At 40.4% G+C, this 21,002-nt stretch overlaps 1 protein-coding gene across 3 annotated transcripts in view; it reads right to left on the bottom strand.

The window, feature by feature from the left end:
- Window positions 1–21,002, bottom strand: part of dapk1 (death-associated protein kinase 1) — a 228,556-nt gene that overhangs the window by 56,164 nt on the left and 151,390 nt on the right. For all 3 annotated transcript variants that reach the window (XM_078568201.1, XM_078568218.1, XM_078568209.1), the window contains exons 16-19: window positions 19,842–20,039; window positions 14,445–14,642; window positions 11,685–11,783; window positions 4,162–4,239 (exon numbers count right to left, since the gene is read on the bottom strand). In XM_078568201.1, coding sequence (XP_078424327.1) covers window positions 4,162–4,239; window positions 11,685–11,783; window positions 14,445–14,642; window positions 19,842–20,039 — 573 coding nt within the window. The remainder of the gene's footprint in view (window positions 1–4,161; window positions 4,240–11,684; window positions 11,784–14,444; window positions 14,643–19,841; window positions 20,040–21,002) is intronic.

Raw genomic sequence — 21,002 nt, 5'->3', positions numbered from 1 at the left:
ACATCTGCTTATAATGCAGTACGAAAAACAATTGGGTAAATCTGAAATGGATAAATATTTAAAAGCAGTTCAATATTCCTTCAGTAGGTGTCAGCAGAGAAGAATGAAAACGTGCATGAACTCAAGAATTACACAAAATAATAATAAAAGTTATAATGCTTTGTGCACGATATCTAGTTAGCATGATGCATACAAAATACTTAATTTGGGAAAATAAAAAGTAATCTTTTCTTATGATGGTATTAGAACCGATAGGTGAAGCAGTGCTACTCTCCTTTGCTCTGTAATAATGTCCTCAGGGTCAATATAAACATCGCCACTGGAGGGAGTGTATCCACTTTCCCGAACATGGGTGGGTTGATTGCTCAGCTGGCGAGGCATTTTACCTCAGGCTACATAAGCCTATTGGAAATCATTAACAACAAATGAAGTTCCAAACTATCACTTTGAAATAAATGCACACACGGTTTTCTTATAGAAACAGGAAATGGTGGAAATACTCAGCAGGTCTGGCAGCATCTATGGAGAGAGAAAGAGTAAAGGTTTCAAGTCAAATATGACTCTTCTTCAGAACTGAAGGCAAGTAGAAATGTGATGGGTTTTATGCCATTGAACATTGGGAGGGGGAAGAAAAGCAAAAGGGAAGGTCTGGGATAGGGTAGAGGGCAGGAGAGATTAAAAAACACAGATGTCATGGAACAAAAGGATAACGGAGTAATAATGATTGCAGTAAAGAAACAAAGCATTTGTCCAGAGTGTGTGTGGATGTAAGAATAATAAACAGGTCTGTCCAAAAGAAAAAACATTAAAAGCAAGATTCAGACTGGCACATGGCAAGAAAAAAAGAATCAAAATGGGAGACAGAGTTCATGGTCTGAAATTGTTGAATTCAATGTTGCATCGAGAAAGCTGTAAGTGTCTAATTGGAAGAGGAGATGCTGTTCCTCAAGCTTGTGTTGAGCTTCACTGCCTCACTGGCAGCAGGCTGAGACAGAAATGTGGCGAATTAAAATAGCAAGCAATTTGAAGCTCAGGGTCATACTTGCAGACTGAGCAGAGATGTTCCACAAAATGGTCACCCGATCTGTGTTTGGTCTCCCCAGTGTAGAGGAGACTGAGCTGTGCTTCACCTGCAAGGAGTGTTTGGGGGCCTTGGATGGTGAGAAGAGGGAAGGTAAAAGAGCAGTGTGACACCTGCTGCGATTACATGGGAAAATGCCACAGGAAGGGTACAAGGTGTCGGGGGCAAATGAGGAGTGGACCAGGGTGTCACGGAGGGAACAGACCCTCCAGGAGAGGGGAGGGGCAGATCTGTTTGGTGGTGGCAGAAATGGCGGAGGGTGATACTTTGAATGTGGATGCTGATGGGGTGGACAGTGAGGACAATGGAGGCCCTATCATGGTTCTGAGAAGGAGCGGAAGGGGTGAGAACAGAAGTGTTGGAAATGAGGAGGACATGGTTGACGGCCCAGTCAGCATTCAGTTGAGAAACCAGTCCCTTTGCCTTCTGTTCCATCACATCTTTGACATTTAATCTCTCCCATCCTTTACCCTATCCCAGGCTTTCCCTTTTGTTCTTCCTTCCCCTTTCAACAGCATAAAACCCAACACACATCTACCTTCCTTCAGTTCTGAAGAGTCATATTCAACTCAAAACATTAACTCTGTTTCTCTCTCCTCAGATGCTGCCATACCTGAGTATTTCCAGCACTTGCTGTTTTTATTTCAGATTTACAGGATATACAGCATTTTGCTTTAATGTTTGTTGTTTGTCTTCTCTTCAGTGAAGTACTGAGTGCTGCATTGTCAGAGGTGCTGAATACAATAGGTCCCATCTCACTGTGCAGGTAGAAGCAAAACATCCCACAGCACTTGAACAGCAGCAGGAGCTCTCCCAGTATTTTGGCCAACATTTAAACCTCAACCCATATGTCCAAAACAAGATTAACTGACCATTTTAACTCATTGCTATTTGTGGAACATCGCTGTGTCTAAATTGGCTGCCTTCTTTGCCTACAGCACAAAACCACAGTGACTACACTTCGAAAGCACTTTACCAGCTGTGAAGCGCTTTGAGACATCCTGTGAATATGAAAGATGCTATACAAATGCAAGTTCTTTCCTTTAGTGACACCCTGCACACACAAAAGGGATGAAATCATGTGCATTGTCAGCTAAGGATATAATGAAAGAAAAGCTTTTTCTTGAAGTGTTTCTCTGATATAAAGAGAATCTTAATTACTGGAACTACACTGGCCTATTAAATGCAAACAAGAAAATCCTTCCAATTATTGGGAGCTCCCCTGAGTTTTGTATTTGAAAAGCTTTTCTAATATTTAGAAATTGTGATTATATCCAATATTCTGGGCTACTACTAGAACGTAGTTCCTACCTTATCATATCCCAATTTTCAAATTATTGACCAAGTGATCAATAAGTTAGTTAGTTGTTTTTATTTTCTTGTTAACATTGTGTGTCAAGGAAGCCTGTTAAAAAATAGAAATGATGGGATTGGAGTTGCTGAAATCTTCATGTTGTATCCATATGACTCATGGTTCAATAAGCCTGTGTGGTTATGATGATGATTATAAACCATATATTACAGAACCCCTCGTTCTGCAAAATCCACCTCCAGGCTTCTGGGTACCATTGGCCAGCTTCATGAGAGTTGCAGTGGAGAAACCTTTTAGAATGCACAACCTGAAATACGTGAGACAGTGGCTGTGCATCATCCCCAATAAGGATAGTAACAAAATGAGGTGCTACCATGTATCACGTATCAATATCCACATGATGCCCCTGGGCAATGGCGATATGAGCTTAATTGGACTGGTAGGGTTAAGCTCCAATAAAATAAAAATGGAAATTCCTGTGGCAATTTCATCCTACAACCATCTTATTTTGTAGCTTCCTCACTTTTGTTTTGGCTGGCAGTGATTGATGATCATGAACAGCTGAATACTACAGCTGAATCTTGTGATTTGAATTGAACGTACAATGGCAGAACTAATTCCATCTAAGCACAAACACATGCACACACATAATATGCACCGTAATTTGCGTTTTAGACAAAAACAAATTACTGAAAACTTGACAGAACTGGGAAGGCTCTCCTAGCCAGCAGACGTGCAATCCAAAAAAAAAATCTCCAAATGGGAACACGGCCAGGAACAATTCTCATTATCAGCTAAACTAACCTGAACTGTTGAATGTGCAGGTAAAATAGGTGGCTAAAGGTGATTAAATAAACTCTCAGAACATTGCATAGTGATGGATGAACTCATGCTAATGCTGCATTTATATTGCAAAACTGCTTCTGAAAATGAGACTGCAATGTCACTGCTGTAGAGATCAAATTATTTATATTGTTGGTTAGTTTTGACAGTTTAGTCAGATCTATCAGTCTATTTGCAGATACATCAATAAGTCACAAAAAACATTCCAAGGGTTGGTACCTACTTCACTACAAATGCGCACTGGACAAACGAGAGTAAACTCATTTTGGCTTGTTATGGAACAAATGTGTCTGTTACTTCAATTGGTTGCACTACATTGCTGTTGCATTTGCCTACTACGGTTAAGTTGCTTCACATTTAGACTGGAAGCAGCACTGCCAGCGATGTAGGTCAAAAACACCTATTTTAGAGCGAGACTTTTGTGAGATAAAAGTATCAAGGGATATGGAGCTAAAGTGGGTAAATGGAGGAGTTGAACTATATATTAACCATGATCCAACTGTATGGCGGAGCAGGCTCAACGGGCTGAATGGCCTACACTTGTTCCAATGTTTTGCTGGTGCTTCTACACTGGTAACAAATTCAGCAGCACTTTTGTTACTGATTGGCTGAAAACTTTACTGTTGATGACCATATACAAAAGTCTATTTACTGGTATTGTGTATACAGTAGTTATAGTTATACATAGTTATTCTCTTCACCATAAATCGTCACCAGCGCACAATGTTTAAACTGCATCAAGAATGTTTTTTTCTGACCAATTTTAAACCTAAAATTGTACAGTCCTTTAATTTGTAGCTTAATTGCCTGACCAATTCATGGGAACACTGTAGGAGGAAAAAGTGCAAGCTGCCAAAAGTGTTCTTGGAAAGGTGTGCTAACATATGTCCACTGTTGAGATCCCCCATTTATACATACGTGTTACCTTTTTAAGCCTGGCAAGTAAATTGGCGACTTGTTCATGCTGTTCTGCTCTAGCAAGATCTTCTGCAGTTCTTCCATCCTGTTAAACAACCAGCAATCAATCCAATTAGCATTGTTTCCGCTTAATTTCATATTTAACCTGTGAAAAGCCACACTTGGCATTCTGTGTATTTTATTTTCACACTCATGCTAGATACGAAAGTTAGCAAACTGTGTAACCAGACACTCAGCCAAGAGCTGCTTAACAATTCACTCAGGAAGATTCTGAAATGAACCAGATTCACTACACTGATTGCATAATAATTAGTTCCTGCTATTACTGCATTTAAATACAGCACTTCTGGATGAATGCATAATAAGTAATGCCTGCTCTAAACAAAGAGGAAGAAAAAAAATTTCACAAAACATCCCCTCAGGCTCACATTACTAATTGGCAAGAATATTAGTGGTTTTACCCTGAACACTTGTGATTTCAGATGAAGAGTTTTCCAGTTTGTATGTCACTTTGTTTATTTGATACAGCACCAGTAAACATGCTATTCTCAACCTCTAATTAAAAAAAAACTTGCTCCATTCTTCTCTGACTCATTGAATCATACAGCACAGGGGGCAGTCATGTGGCCTATTGTTCCTGTGTTGGTTCTTTGAAAGAGTTTTCCAATTATTGCCACTTCTCTGCTCTTTCCCCATAGCCCCACAAACCCCCAACATCTCCCTGTTCCTGCACCCCCTTTAGTTTAAGTTGCCTCTCCTCATTCTTTCTTACAAATTGTATCACTTCACATTTCTTCGCATTAAATTTCATCTAACATTTCAACAGTCTGTCTATAACCAGTTCTGTGGGGGAAACAGCCCTTCAATGTCTCACCCAAAGGCCCAATGATCAGCCTGGAAAGAGTATTAAGCTACTCAATTGTCCCAGTCAAACTTGGCCCTATCTCCATACAGTGCTTACACAAATACATTTTCCAGTAAGTCTGACTGGTTACCGGGAACCTCAGCTGATTTGTCTCCCTACTCAACCTGTGGCAGCACCTCAACTGCTGTCTCAGTTAAACTTAATACATGCCAGGATCTAAACTTGAGGCCCAATGTATGAGCTAGTACGACACTAAGAAGTGTCTTTTTCGATCAAGATCCTCTCCAGTTGTTTTAATGTTTCAAACACTCACTGAAACAGGGAGCAGCCCTAACATTGCACTCAGTTACAAACATGCCTTGCCGCAGGTATTTTTATTTAGATTATATCGCTCTGAAGGCTCCTGGAGCCTCTTCACATTTCAATCAGCATCATCACATGAGCAATCACTACTCTAAACTATAAATCACAGTAAATTGTTTTTGTGAGAACACCATGTCGTGTAACAGGTTTAACAAATTGAATTCCTATACCATCACCTTAGGGACACACGTACCAAATTTGTGCATTTCGCGACTGTAATTTAGTTAGCTCTATTTCAAATTTTTACTATTAGAAATTGCTTTACTTAAAAAAAAAGTCTATGAGCATATATGTCATAAGTTTATATTTGCATCATATTTACATCTTTGTATTGGCCTGATCTAACATATTATTATTGTTGGAAGGAAGAAATGTAGAATGCTTTACAACTTTCTCAACTACATCCTTGCTCATGCATATTCACTCTTTGATTCTTATTTCTCTTGCCATTCAGTCACTGGTTTTCAGCCAAATATACATAACTAGTATCAAATGACTTTATTGGAACAGGATCTAATGAGGATCATGCTTTGCTTGTGTTGTGTATCATTAAGATTTCAACTGCAGTACACTCTTCAATATTTATAGGGGGAAGAGTTTAATATTTGTTCCCTAAATTAACCATAAACTTTGCAAGTTTTTTTTGCAAAAAGGGCATGTTTTAAATGGTGTATACATATGGAAGACAATTTTCAGAACCGATGCCACGTGAAGCCTTGCCTGCTGTCTGTATATACCTTAATTCGTGGGTGACCTTCCAGGATTTTCCACTCGTTATAAATAATGTATAGGAAATTTAGGGCCATATGCCTGCAATTTAATCAACATGTGTGACAAGGCTTTTTGCTATGGCACAAACTCAAAAAGTTGATTTTTGCTGAACATAAAGGCGGTGGTTGTGGGGTAAAAGCTACTTAAATAGATAAGGTCAAAATGTTATTTTTTTTACATTGGTTTTTTAGGAGTGTAACCTGATTAGTTATTTTGTATACTTCCTTTTAAAATACGCTTTTGTTTACAAAAATCAATAGAAATAAACGCCTATAAAATATAAAATACAGGTTCCTGCTATTGTGGTTATAAACCTTTTTAGAGCACATTAACATTTATAGCAGCACTGATCAATAAGAGACTTGGATCAAAGTTCCTTAGTTCCTGCTAACAGTTTTACGATCTGATTAGGGACTGTTAATGTTTAAAGAAGAAATCCAAACACCCAGCAATTTACCAACAGAACTATGCCGCAAGATTTCACGGTTTTTTTAACAAAAACAATTTTTTATATATGAAAAAAGGATAATTAAACAAAGCAAACACCACTATCTTAACACTATAGCTTATAAAGACTTATGCTTTCAAGACAGTTCTAATATCTACTCCCCCCAAGAGTTCCCTTATCTTACAAAATGTCCATTCACTTTCCCTGGAAACAACCCAAAAGGTTTGCCACAGCTCTCTGGAATTTACTTTAATCCTCCTTAGTATTCCAGCTATTCATCCAGGTAGAAATTACATAGGGATCCTCCCATTAGCTTTTGGCTAAGCAGTCCTACAATTTTCTTTAAAGAACTCACAACTTTGGACTCTTCAGCTTGTCTTGGCTTTGGCCAGGCTGCTCCCACAGCTTCTGTACAGCTCTTTCCAAACCAACTATTCAAGCTGACCACTTTCTGCTACAAGGCTCTGTAGATTTCCTCCAATAGCTGCAAGCTAGAGCAAAGTTTCCAGCTGCTTTTCCCTCATGAAATCCAAATGGAACTGTCTGCTTCGATCAGCAAACACACACAGATAAATTAAACAAAAGAACCTTCTAACCAGAGCTACACCCTGAATCACTCATTTCTATGGCAACATGTCATACAAAGCCAGTTTGCGGGTGGAAGTGCAAATTAACTACCTTTTAATCCCAAAATTTTCCACGATTTTTCTGGGAAACCATACGGATAACTTATATTTCTAACAAAGACAGGACATACTTCCCAGATTTTCACAACAACAACAACATGGTGTTACCAGTAAGACATCATTCGTGAAGGTTTTGATACAGATTCAATCTCCATCACTGAACATGCTTTGAAATGATTTTCAGTTATTAATGGATAATTACAAAATAGCATTTAATAAATGTATAGAACTTCCCCCTCTCTGTAAATGACATCATTCCCTGATCAACAAACAGTCAAGGCCTTCAAAGCAGCAGCCAAGAATTGTGTATCTATTTGTATGATCATTCGGCCCATTGAGCCTGCTCACCAACAATAAGATCATGGCTGATCTGATTGTGGCCTCAACTCCACTTTCCTGTTAGACGCCATGACCCTCAACTCCCTTGCAGGTCAAAAATCTATCTATCTTGGCCTTGAACATATTCCTTGAGCCAGTCTCCACTGCTGTTTGGGGAAAAGAGTTCCAAAGATTAATGACCCCCAGAGACAAAATTCTTCTTCACCTCCATTTTAAGTTGGAGACCCCTTATTTTTTAAACTGTGTCCCCTAGTTCTAGATTCCCCCACAAGAGGAGACATCCTCTCAGCATTTACTCTGTCAAGGCCCCTCAGAATCTTATATGATTCAATAAGATCACCTCTATTTCTCCTAAACTCCAATGAGTATAGGCCCAACCAGCTCAACCTTTCCTCATAAGAAAACCCCTTCATCCCAGGAATCAGCCTAGTGAACCTTCTCTGAACTGCTTCCAATACAAGTATATTCCTCTAAGTAAGGAGACCAAAACTGCACACAGTACTCTATGTGTGGTGTCACAAGTGCCCTGTACAGTTGTAACAAGGCTTCCCTACTTTTACATTCCATCCCCCTTGCAATCCCCTGGAGCAAGTACCAAAGCCTTTTCAGTGCCTTTCTTGCCTTAGATGATTCTGGAAACTTGACACATTTGCTGCGCATCTTTATCTTCATAAAGTAAAAAAATTGCCCACTTGCACCGGCTACAACTTGTTAACACAAATCACAAAGTTAACTGCTGAGAACACAGATGGACTTGGAGAAAGTAAACTTGGATATTAGTGAATAACACAAATTTCCAATAGCTTAACATGTGATTGGTTGGAATACTAGTCTCCAAGACACTTGGGGGAGAATTTTCTCCCAGTCAGGGGGCTTGGATGGGAGCAGGCGCGGGCGGGCGTGCAGATCGCCGCCTGCGATCGGCTGCGTGCTGCCATTTTACATAGGCAGGACAATTAAGGTCTGCCAGGCGTGATGCGCACCTGGAAGCGCTGAGTGTCCCCTGTGCAGGCAGGGGGAGTAGGCTGAGTCGGGCCCTGCGCTCTTTCGCACATATGCTCGTGAAAGAGTGCAGAAATCTCCGAGGCATTAGTTTGATTTCTAAAAATTAGACATGTCCCTTCATGTGACAGTGTCACATGAACTGGGACATGTCAATGAATTTTATTTAACAATTTTATTAAACTTTAAAAACCTTAATGAAACCTTATCCTGCCTGTGGATGAGGTTTCATGATAAATGTGAAGGCCGCCTGGGCTCTTCGCCTGCCCACCAACCTTAAGGTTGGATGGGCAGCTCAGTTAAGTATTTTAATTGATATTTAAAAGGCCTTAATAGGCCTTTGACAGTTCGGCGGGTGCCCACCGAACTGAAGATCGGAATGACGTGTGTTGACATCGGGACGCACGCCCAATGTCACCACGTGTCATTTTATGCGTCAGCGAGCGGGGCCTGCCCCTGCTCGCTGACCAGAAGATTCTGGCCCTGGTTTCCCCACCTCCCCCTTTTCTCCCCTCAAAGATTGGTTAATGGTGCTATGAATAACCTATGCTCACTGGTGCGACAGCCCATTATCAATGTATAAGGTTTGACAGCGAGTGTCTGCAGGTTATTCACCTGCAGATGTGCAGTCATCTGCACAACATCTACAAACACTCCTACATCAGCAGCTGCTGGATATCAATTAGCAGTGGGAACAAACCTTGGACAGCTTTCCTTTCCTTAAACCAGAAGTCAAAGCCAATTTGGTGTCACACCATCGCCCTGGCTGACATCAGCTACTCGTGCACACAGGAAGGACTGAGGCTGGGATCTTCCTGATCTGTACTGCTTAAGCACAGTTACAGAACACAGCACTGTCGGATTTCTCAGCATTTTCTTTTCTCAGGGCTCATGGATTTGCTTTCATTTCAAATCCATTGAATTTGCAGCTTGCTTTTTATTCCTTTTTTTTCTATTTTTTCATCTTTTTGTTTGCCATCTCCTATTCCACTCAACCCTTCGATGTTTGCATTCTTTGGTCCTTTTCATGTCTCACAACCTCACTGATAATTTTTAATATCATGTAACATTTGTTTTCTATTAATGGTCACTTGGTAGTTACAGAACTTGAATATTGCTTAAAAGAGAGACATGTTGCCAAAGCTTTTCTTCTTGCACAAATGCAAGAATACCAAATTTCAAACGATCACAACAATTTATAGTACAGGAGAAAAAGGTGCTAATTGGTTGGCAAGTCAACTCTGATTGGCTGAGGCATTGCCATGGAGAAAGCAATGGGGAACTATAGGTTCCTCAAGCTCCCAGATAACTCAAAAAAGGCAAGGCTTGAACATATTCCTTTTGTTTGCAGAGAACGAGTTTCTGCATATGAATGAATGTCGCTTCTAGCAAGTGTAAATGAGCCACGTTATGAGCACAACTGATTATCTTAAATTAGTGGTTAGTGTAGTTATTAGCACACTCAAGATTGTTCAGCAAGTACTGCCTAATTGTGGAATCACATCAAACAGTAGATGTTTTGTTTTGGGCTTTGCAAGTATGGGATGGTTGAGTACGGTCTGTACTCTGTCAATTACAAACAACTGCAGGAACATGCTATTATTTTTGAGTATTGCTGAAAGAATACATTTTGTCAAAGCTTTTTATCTTGCAGTCATCAGGACAATCACAAAAATACCAATGTCAGAGGAAGCAACAACTTTATACTGCACGAGAAGAGTGTGTTGAATGGTTGGCAAGTGGACTCTGATTGGTAGAGGCATTGCCATGAAGAATGCACTAGTTAATGGTGACTGACAGTTAGCTGCTAATCATTGTTTGAAGTTTAAACCAGGTAGCTTGACTCTGATTGGTCAAGGCATTGCCCTGAGGAATGAACCAGTGAATGGCTCTCACTTATTTTGTTTAGCTGAAACAGGCACAATGTGTGTACATGTTCTCTCTGTCTGCAAAGAACAGGGCCCTGTGTATTAATATACGTAGCTTCCAGTACACGCAAATGTGCCACACTGCGAGCCTGACTGAATTTTAAATTGGTTGTCAGCGTTATTTTTAGCACATTGAGGATTATTTAGTAAATGTTGTCCAATCGTGGAATCACATTTAATTTTGGCACGCTGTTATGAGTTTTGCAAGCATGAGCTAGTTGGGTACGGTCTGTACCTTGCCCGTTGCAAACAGCAGAAGGGACATGCTGTTTGATAAGATCCACTGGTCTTTGGGATGTACAGCCCACATATCCAGCCTCACACTGGCACTGAAATGTTATTTTTGTTCAATTATCAGGACATACAGCCTACGTACTTGGAATTGCACTGGCACTGAAATGCACACACAACATTGCTCAATTGTATGGTAGATAGAACGTCTTTTTGGACTGATGGCAGCATCCTGTTAGTGGAAAATACCACTTGGATAGCCACTCCATTGCAGCAGTGTGAAACAGCTTGCTTAACCTGTTTTTGAGATACTTTGCCTTTCTAGAGTAATTTGAGGTAGACCAGGCACTTTCCAGGTCCGAAAGAGGCAACCTTTGGCCCGTTTGAGTTGTGCAATACCACGATCTGATCCTGATAGCCACTGTCCCTGATCAGATCCTGAAGCTATTTAATATACTTATACCTTCTCCGTGATTGGTGTTTATGTTTTTCTCCACTTTTTCATTCTATTTTTCCAACCTTGCTAAAATGCCTTTAGCTTTCAGTTCTGGTGATGGGTGAGATATCAGAACCTGCTATTGATGGACCCAGGTAATTGACTATACCACCAGATGGATAAAAGCAATGCATAAGGTTTAGATAATTAGTGCATATTGTCTTGTTTCACAGAGTACATCACAAAGTTCAAATCAGTCTATTTGACTGGTGCAGTTTTAAAATAGAGACTACCAACTGAGTTTCCATTTCAATATTTAGTGTCGTGTTCAGAAAATTAATAAAGCCATCCTGGTCAAGCATCATTAATAATTCATTATTCAGTTAATTCCTTTGACGTTTAAATAAGGTAGTTGAGAAAATGAACAGTTTCGAGAAAAAGGATTATTCCAGTCAACTTACTGAACTAACAGCTTCTACATTAGCACCAGCAAGGCAGAGGTGGCGGACAACATCAAGACTCCCGGTGTTAGCAGCTAAGTGCAAAGGTATTCTTCCATACTGTATCAAGAGAAAAACATATTTAATGCAGGTAAGACACCAATACACCTTTTCTGGAAATGGGAAATGCTTATATTGCTTGCCCACTCCCTACTCACCCCTTCCCTGCCACTTCTAGACATGCAGATCAGGAAGGGCTCAGTTTCACTTAGACTTAGTGTCCTAGGGCTAGGAAGTTGGGGAGAAAATCAGTCAGTGCTTCCTTCACTGACACTATCCTTACAACCTTGAAATGTATGTGTAGAGGCTGGCTGAGGTGCACCCAGTGGTCCAAGGGCCCACCAACACACTCTGTCCAGCCTCACACTCGAATGGTCAGATTCAGTTAGTGGAAGGGCAATGATATTGATGAAGTGACCCCCAATCACTTTACAAGAAAAGGAGCCAGGGGCAAAAAGAGAGAAAAAAAGAATGATGCCCAACTGCATACATTCACCCTCAGGTAAGTTAAGCTAATCAGAAATAGTGCGAGAGTAGGTGGGAAAAACCATTAAAAAAAAGGCCTATAATATTTTGGGTTTCATAAAAAGGGATAGCGTACAGAAGTAAAAGTAATTATAAGTTTGTACAAAATATTGGTTATTCAACAGTTAAAATACTGTGTGGCATTCTGGGAAATTTATTATGGAAAGCATATTAAACCCATACAGAACCAATTCACTATGATGATGCCAGCGATGGGAAACTATAATTATGAGAGACTTGACACTAAGACAATTTCCATGGCAGTAAGTAAGGCTAAGAGAGGTCAGTGATAAGTGGTCATTAATATAAGATTGTCAATAAGAGAGTGGAGAAGAGGGGTTAACATAACTTTCTTTATGCAGAAGATGGAATAGTATGGGACTGATTGAATGACAGACCATTACATTTCAGGGACAATTGATAAATATTTAAAGCGAAGACTATAGCATGCGAGGTCAGGGAGGATAAGTTGCATTACTTTCGCAAAGAGCTGGCACAGTAATAATGGGACGAATTACCAACTCGTGTTGTAAACGTCTTTGGCTGAATTACTCTTTAGAACAAAAGCTAATCTCTAAATCACTAAAAAGAGAAGGTACAATAGTAACATCATTATCTTTGTGCTTACAGTGCAAACTAACTCCAGCAAACATTAGTTGCTATGTACTGCAATGAAGCCATTTAAGGCTTTGTATACTCAGGCATCTGAACACATTGGAAAATCAGATTTTGGATGTTAATGAGATTAAGGGATGTGGGGATAGCACAGGAACATGGAGCTGAGGTAGACAATAAACCATAATCATACTTAACGGCAGAACAGGCTTGATTATCTACTCCTGTTTCTATTTCTTATGTCCTAACCTGTCCTCAATTTAACCCATATATTACTCTGGTGTTTGAAAATCTTATTATCTGCATTTATTTAGCCATTTTAAGTAGTAAAATATCCCAAGACAGGAGTGTTTTTTTAAAAATCATTCATGTGATGTAAGCATCACCTGCATTTACTGCCCATCCCTAATTGCCCTTGAGAAGGTCGTGGTGAGCTGCCTCCTTGAACGACTGCAGTCCATGTGGTGTAGATACACCCACAGTGCTGTGAGGGCACTATAGACTTTCTAGCAGTTTGATACAACAATACAACAGAGTGGCTTGCTAGGTCATTTCAGAGGGCATTTAAGAGCCAACCACATTGCTGTGGGTCTAGAGTCACATATAGGCCAGATCAGGTAAGGATGGCAGATTTCCTTCCCTAAAGGGCATTAGTGAACCAGATGGATTTTTATGACAATCAACAACAGTTTCAGTCCAGATTTTTATTGACTGAAATCAAATACCACCATCCGCCCCAGTACATTACCCTGGATCTCTGGATTACTAGTCCAGTGTCAATACCATTACGCCACCGCCTTCCCCTGTTACAACCAAAAACCACAAAGGGATATCAGGACAGATGAACAAAAGCTTGGTCAAATAGGTATGTTTTAAGAAGTGCCTTAAGGAGGAGAGAGAAGTATTTCTCCCTTCTCCTAACTATGCTTCAGTACTGCCGAAGGGCCATGAAGGCTCGAAACGTTAACTGATTTCTTCTCCGCCGATGCTGCCAGACCTGCTGAGTTTTTCCAGGTAATTCTGTTTTTGTTTTGGATTTCCAGCATCTGCAGTAGCTTTTAGCTTTTTGTTTTTATCTAGAGAGGAAGAGAAGTTCAGTGAGGGAATTCCAGAGTTTAGGGCCTGGCAGATGAAGGCATGACTGCGAATGGTGGAGTGAGGAAAATTGGGGATGTGGAGGAGTCCCGATTTGGAGGAGCACAGAAATCCCAGAGGGTTGTAAGGTGGTATTTATCACAGAACAAGGTCTGCAGCGCTGCTGCTGTGCAGTTTAGTGCGAACACAGTGCTGTTAAGGATTACAGGAAAAATGAATTCTATCACTGTCTTCATCCAATGTCTAACATGCCTGATCAAATGGGTATTGTCCATCCAGTGATGAATAGATTTTCCTTTGTAAAGGAAGTTAGTCACAAGAAGGATTTGTTAGCAGTACAAGAGGAATACAATAGCAAAATCTAATTGTAATAGTAATATATTATACAATTGTGTGCTATTATAATTAAAACTCATAGAAGGGATGCACAAATATAAAAGAAGACATGCATTAAAACAAAAAAGCTTTAATTGATGATGGTATTACCTTATTAGTCAGATCAAGGTTGCAATTTGCATCACAAAGAGCCATAACGATAGCTACATTGCCATCTTTGCAGGCTACATGTAGAGCTGAATTACCATGTAGATCTTGTACATCTATGAAGCATCCTTGACTTAGTAGGTACTTCACCACCTCTATTTGACATCTTCGTACTGCTAAGTGCAGGGCTGTGTGACCATCCTAAAAAAGTAATTAAATGCAAACATATACAACTCTGACAAAACACACTGGGGTAAAAATTGCTATTTGTTGCGCTGATTTTTCAGATGTGAAATGGGCACAAAGCATTTCAATTTAGCAATGGGATAACCTGTGCCCAATCTGTAGAGGCATTGGACTTAACACCAAATTTTTAAATGCCTAAAATAGGCATCCAACTCCTTGGATATGTAAACTAGGGGAGTGATGTTTGTTAAAGGATCCTTTTAACAAATTAGTTACCTTATAAGTGGGGTAGGAGTCAAGTTTGCATCATTCAGGATCCTTCTGTGGCCCCTGCCCATAAGTTGAATTCTTTCCCCATATCATGCATGGGTCCTCCCCCAACTCAACATAAGTCGTGCCCCCACAACCTCGGTTTTAGACATAAATGTGCTCAGACCAATTTTATCTCTAGGACTTCGACAGTAAAAGGATGATTCTAACATAGAAAAAGAGGACTATTATTTAGGAGAAAGGGAAGGATCTAGGAAAAACCCAAATAAAATGGCAGACTAACCCCATCAACTCCAACTCTCATACAGTTCACAGTTAATGGTGCACTTGATGGAAGTTTTAGATTCTTGTAGCACAAGAATATTCTGAGCTTGGCAGCTGCGTGTGAGGAAACTAGTCACACCACCAGCACTTTACTGGAACTTCCCCATTACAATCAGCATTAAATGAAAAAATATTTTAACTGTTGCTAAAAACCTGGGCGTCAATATCATATCCTCAGGAAATTTTGAAGCAGAAGCAAAAAGGTCTTGCAAACGTATCAGATTTGATAAGGGAGCTTAAGGTGAAGGAACCCTTAGGAGGAAGTGACCATAATATGATAGAATTTACCCTGCAATTTGAGGAACAAGCTGGAATCAGATGTAATGGTATTACAGTTGAATAAAGGCAACTACAGAGGCATGAGGGAGGAGCTGGCCAGAATTGACTGGGAGCTGAACCTAGCAGGAAAGACAGTGGAACAGCAATGGCAGGAGTTTCTGGGAGTAATTTGGGAGACACAGCAAAAATTCATCCCTAGGAAGAAGAAGCATACTAAAGGGAGGACGAGGCAACCATGGCTGACAAGGGAAGTCAGGGACAGCATAAAAGCTAAAGAGAAAGCATACAATGCGGCGAAGAGCAGTGGGAAACCAGGGGATTGGGAAGCCTACAAAGACCAACAGAGGACAACTAAAAAAGAAATAAGAAGGGCGAAGATTAAATATGAGGGTAAACTAGCCAGTAATATAAAAGAAGGTTGCAAGAGTTTTTTTTTAGATATATAAAGGGTAAGAGAGAGGCAAAAGTGGACATTGGGCCGCTGGAAAATGACGCTGGAGAAGTAGTAGTGGGGAACAAAGAAATGGCGGAGGAACTGAATAGGTACTTTGCGTCAGTCTTCACAGTGGAAGACACGAGTGACATCCCCAAAGTTCAAGAGAGTCGGGGGGCAGAGGTGAGTTTGGGTGGCCATTACCAAGGAGAAGGTGCCAGGAAAACTGAAAGGTCTGAAGTTGGATAAATCACCTGGACCAGATGGATTACACCCCAGAGTTCTGAAGGAGATAGCTGAAGAGATAGTGGAGGCGTTAGTGGCAATCTTTCAGGAATCACTGGAGTCAGGGAGGGTCCCAGAGGACTGGAAAATCGCTAACTCCCTTTTTAAGAAGGGAGTGAGGCAAAAGACGGGAAATTACAGGCTGATTAGCCTGACCTCGGTCGTTGGTAAAATTTTAGAGTCCATTATTAAGGATGAGATTTCAGAATACTTGGAAGTTCATGGTAAAATTGGGCAAAGTCAGCATGGTTTCATCAAGGGGAGGTCATGCCTGACAAATCTGTTAGAATTCTTTGAGAAGTTAATGAGTAGGTTAGACAAAGGAGAGCCAATGGATGTTATCTACTTGGACTTCCAGAAGGCCTTTGACAAGGTGCCGCACAGGAGGCTGCTCAGTAAGATAAGAGCCCATGGTGTTAGAGGCAAGGTACTAGCATGGATTGAAGATTGGCTATCTGGCAGGAGGCAGAGAGTGGGGATAAGGGGATCCTTCTCAGGATGGCGGCCGGTGACTAGTGGAGTTCCGCAGGGGTCAGTGTTGAGACCACAACTTTTCACTTTATACATTAATGATCTAGATGAAGGAACTGAGGGCATTCTGGCTAAGTTTGCAGATGATACAAAGATAGGTGGAGGGACAGGTAGTATTGAGGAGGCGGGGAGGCTGCAGAAGGATTTGGACAGGTTAGGAGAATGGGCAAAGAAGTGGCAGATGGAATACAACGTGGGCAAGTGTGATGTCATGCACTTTGGTAGGAAGAATAGAGGCATAGACTATTTTCTAAATGGGGAGAGAATTCAGAAGTCTGGAGTGCAAAGGGACTTGGGAGTCCTAGTCCAGGATTCTCTTAAGGTTAACTTGCAGGTTGAGTCGGTAGTTAGGAAGGCAAATGCAATGTTAGCATTTATTTCGAGGGGACTAGAATATAAAAGCAGGGATGTGCTGCTGAGGCTTTATAAGGCTCTGGTCAGACCACATTTAGAATATTGTGAGCAATTTTGGACCCCGTATCTCAGGAAGGATGTGCTGGCCCTGGAGTGGGTCCAGAGGAAGTTCACGAGAATGATCCCAGGAATGAAAGGTTTAACATATGAGGAACGTTTGAGGACTCTGGGTCTATATTTGATGGAGTTTAGAAGGATGAGGGGGGATCTGATTGAAACTTACAGAATACTGAAAGGCCTGGATAGAGTGGACGTGGGGAAGATGTTTCCATTAGTAGGAGAGACTAGGACCCGAGGGCACAGCCTCAGAGTAAAGGGAAGACCTTTTAGAACAAAGATGAGGAGAAGCTTCTTTAGCCAGAGAGTGGTGAACCTATGGAATTCATTGCCACAGAAGGCTGTGGAGGCCAGGTCATTGAGTGTACTTAAGACCGAGATAGATAGGTTCTTGATTGGTAAGGGGATCAAAGGTTACGGGGAGAAGGTGGGAGAATAGGGTTGAGAAACTTATCAGTCATGATTGAATGGCGGAGCAGACTCAATGGGCCGAATGGCCTAATTTCTGCTCCTATCTCTTACGGTATCCCAAATGTTACTTTAGAAACTTCATAAAAATAGCAATTGGGAAGCAAATTCAGGCCCCACTTTTAAATAAACAGCCTAGCAATTTGTTGAATTCTGCCTCTCTAATCTCCAGGTGGAATCTTCATGATTTAACTCCATTTTTAGCCCTTGAGAGCAAAAACTGCAAAGTACCCGTATTCACCAGTTTCTCTTCCCAATTTACTCCCTTTCTTTCTCCTGCTCAGTAACGCTCTTCCTTCCAACCCCTTTTCGGATTTCATCTGTTGCTGGGCCATAGTCCCAAAGCTTTTGCTTTGCTTTCTGCCCAAGTTCCAGCCATCAGCAGCAGGAATGCTGGCTGATTTTCCACACCATAACCAGATATGCTGCGACCAATACTCCAGCACAGGCCAGTGATTAAATTTAGAACCTTGCTGGTCTGCCAGCATGAACTGTCATTGTTTAAACCAGCTGAACATACGTTCACTGTTCAAAAGCAGCGATATATCATCTGGGCTATCACTCCACAGTTGCCTGCTCACGTACCTATCCATCATAGGTGAGGTTGGACAGAAACTACCTGTGGCTGTACGTATGCATATTCACATGTACATTGGATAAGAGTGAGCAGTCTCATAACGGAACCCGGTCATATCCTCATCCAACTTCTGCTTTGCAAGGATTGCTACTAAAATCTTCTCAGTCTATATGGCTCATAACCATAGCATGTTTTTATATCTTAAGGGGTCATATGCAAGTTTGGAGGAAAGAAAACATGCTGTAAATGTAATCTAGAATTCGACTTGCAGTCTTTTCTTTCTTGATGCTGCAGTAAACATTGTAAGGATTTGATTTAATTCCTCCATTTGGAGCATGACAAGAAAATCTAAAACCTGTCCCTTTTGGTTCCTCCATGGTTTGATGACTTTTTATTAGCTCATTGGTTACAAAGATTTGAAACTCCAAATGCTCCATTTGACAAACCAAGAGTTCTGCATTTTGCAAGCCATTTCTACTTATTTTGGTATATAGATGCTGCTCTCCTGCAGTCCAAACTGAATAAATAACATTATTTTTTTGTTATGCTCTTCTGCTAACATCACCAAGTATCTGTGCACAATGAATGCGAATGTGTCAGATTTTCAGAAAATGGGCAATACAAATGTAACACTTGTGAAAATAGAATTTTTGGTTGCTTTGCGCTAAATGTGGCAATTAAAATCATGTGATTGCAAGTAATACACAAACATTCGTGTGGAATAACTCAATGGTTGCAGAAATGTCAAATTCAGTGCAAAGCAACCAAAAATTCTATTTTCACAAGTGTTACACTTGTATTTCCCATTTTCTGAAAATCTGACGCATTCGCATTCATTGTGCACAGGTACTTGGTGATGTTAGCAGAAGAGCATAACAAAAAAATAACGTAATTTATTCACTTTGGACTGCAGGAGAGCAGTGTTTATATACCACTCCATGTGATTTTTCTTGTAATCCTGATCTTTGCCTGACACCAGAACTGTACATTCACTTTTTTATTCATTTACATCCCGATGATGGAATGAGAGCCAGATTTAACAATGTAACATGGGATGCCTGAACCATGGTTGCTAGTCTTCAGCAATCCTAACTAAACAAGTGTCAATATAAAAGTGCTCTGCTTCCTTACAGCAGGAATTGCTGCCTGAAGTAACCAGAATTGCATCACAATTTTCTGTTGAGAATGAATCTGTTTTCATAGAATGTTATTCAGCATAGGAAGTGACTCATGTGCTTAATGCTGCATGTGTCAAGAACAGAGCAACATGATAAATGTTGTAATATCACTTTTGCAAGAACAAATGCAAGAAATACATGGCTACTGTGGATACTGAAAAAGAGCATTACAGTGTGCAAGCAGTCACTGGCGGCAATGGGGACCTTTACTGGCTTTGCTGCCAAAATAGCAAACATACACATCCAAGATTCCAATCAACTAGCTCCAAGGCCAGCAGAAAAGCCTATAGAAAATCAAATCAAACACAGTGCATGTGACAATCAATCATTCCCTAAAGGAAATGATTTGTAATATTATGAAGCTGGAAATTCAAATGTGCCATATGTTCAGTTCTTACCGTGTCAATTTCATCCATATCAGCATTATGTTCTATCAGACACTCCACAATATCTACATAACCTCTTGCTGCTGCAGTCAGGAGGGGAGTCTCTCCTTCTTTATTTTTAATGTGAACAGAGCAGTCAGCTTCACAGAGTGCTTTGGCCACAGCATAGTAACCATGCCAAGCTGCACAGTGCAAAGGGGTCTCTTGGTCCTAGAACAATGAAAAGCAAAAAAGGTTACAATTTTAAAAACAATAAACAAATTAAGAACAAAAATAAAATGTTAAGAGATAACAGAACTAGAAATGCTGCACCAGGGTTTTGGGATAATGCAACTGTGCAATTGCATGGGACTGAGTGGATTCATTTATAAGTATTTAGCATCACTGTCTAGTATAGGGTCAGAAGCCCAACCTTTAGGTCCCTGCAATGCAACCAGCACTCCTGACTTGAGCATGTGCTACCGTGCCAACTAACAGGCTGGCTGAATGACTGGAAAATGAAGGAGTATGTTAAACTTCCAGCATAAATTACCCATTGCATTGAACCTCTTCAATACATTATTGCAAGTTTATTAATCTTGTTCAAGTATTGGAAATGGAAATTCCGTGGTACAATAAATCAAAGTTGTAGACAGAATAGTACTTGCTAACTGTGTGGATGGAACCAAAGTATCTAAATAGCAGAAATAACTGAGTACTTCAAGTAACAGCATAGACAGAAATAAACAGATTTAAGTAACTATAGCTCAGATTTTGTGGTCAGCAAATGATGGCACCTGCCACTGACCTTGAAGGAAGTTGCTCACAAGGATGGAGCTTGGATTCCCCCTTTTTGACGTTAGTTTTAATTTGATGCCAATTCAAGGGGATCTCCAGGCATCCAGCAATGATGTCATCAAACCTATAAAAGTTACTGTAGTACTTAAAGTGGCTTCTATTGTATTTTGTTGATGTTTAGTCAGAAATAGATACTTCATTTTTGAATTTTAAAAACAGAAGTAGTTAATTTAAAACCTGTTCCACTGTGTGTGTAAGCAGCCAATCACACTGAAGTGTCCTCATAGACAGCAAACCAGGAAGTAAAATGCACTGATTATCCTTCACATGTAATCAAGTTTTACAGAGAACTAAATAAATTATTGGAACATACACATGGGATTAAAGTAGAAACTA

Source organism: Cetorhinus maximus, chromosome 2 (assembly GCF_964194155.1).
Source record: "Cetorhinus maximus chromosome 2, sCetMax3.hap1.1, whole genome shotgun sequence".
In the NCBI taxonomy this organism is placed as follows: domain Eukaryota; kingdom Metazoa; phylum Chordata; class Chondrichthyes; order Lamniformes; family Cetorhinidae; genus Cetorhinus; species Cetorhinus maximus.
Note: the sequence above shows the minus strand (reverse complement) of the source record. Positions and strands in the feature narration are given on the sequence as shown.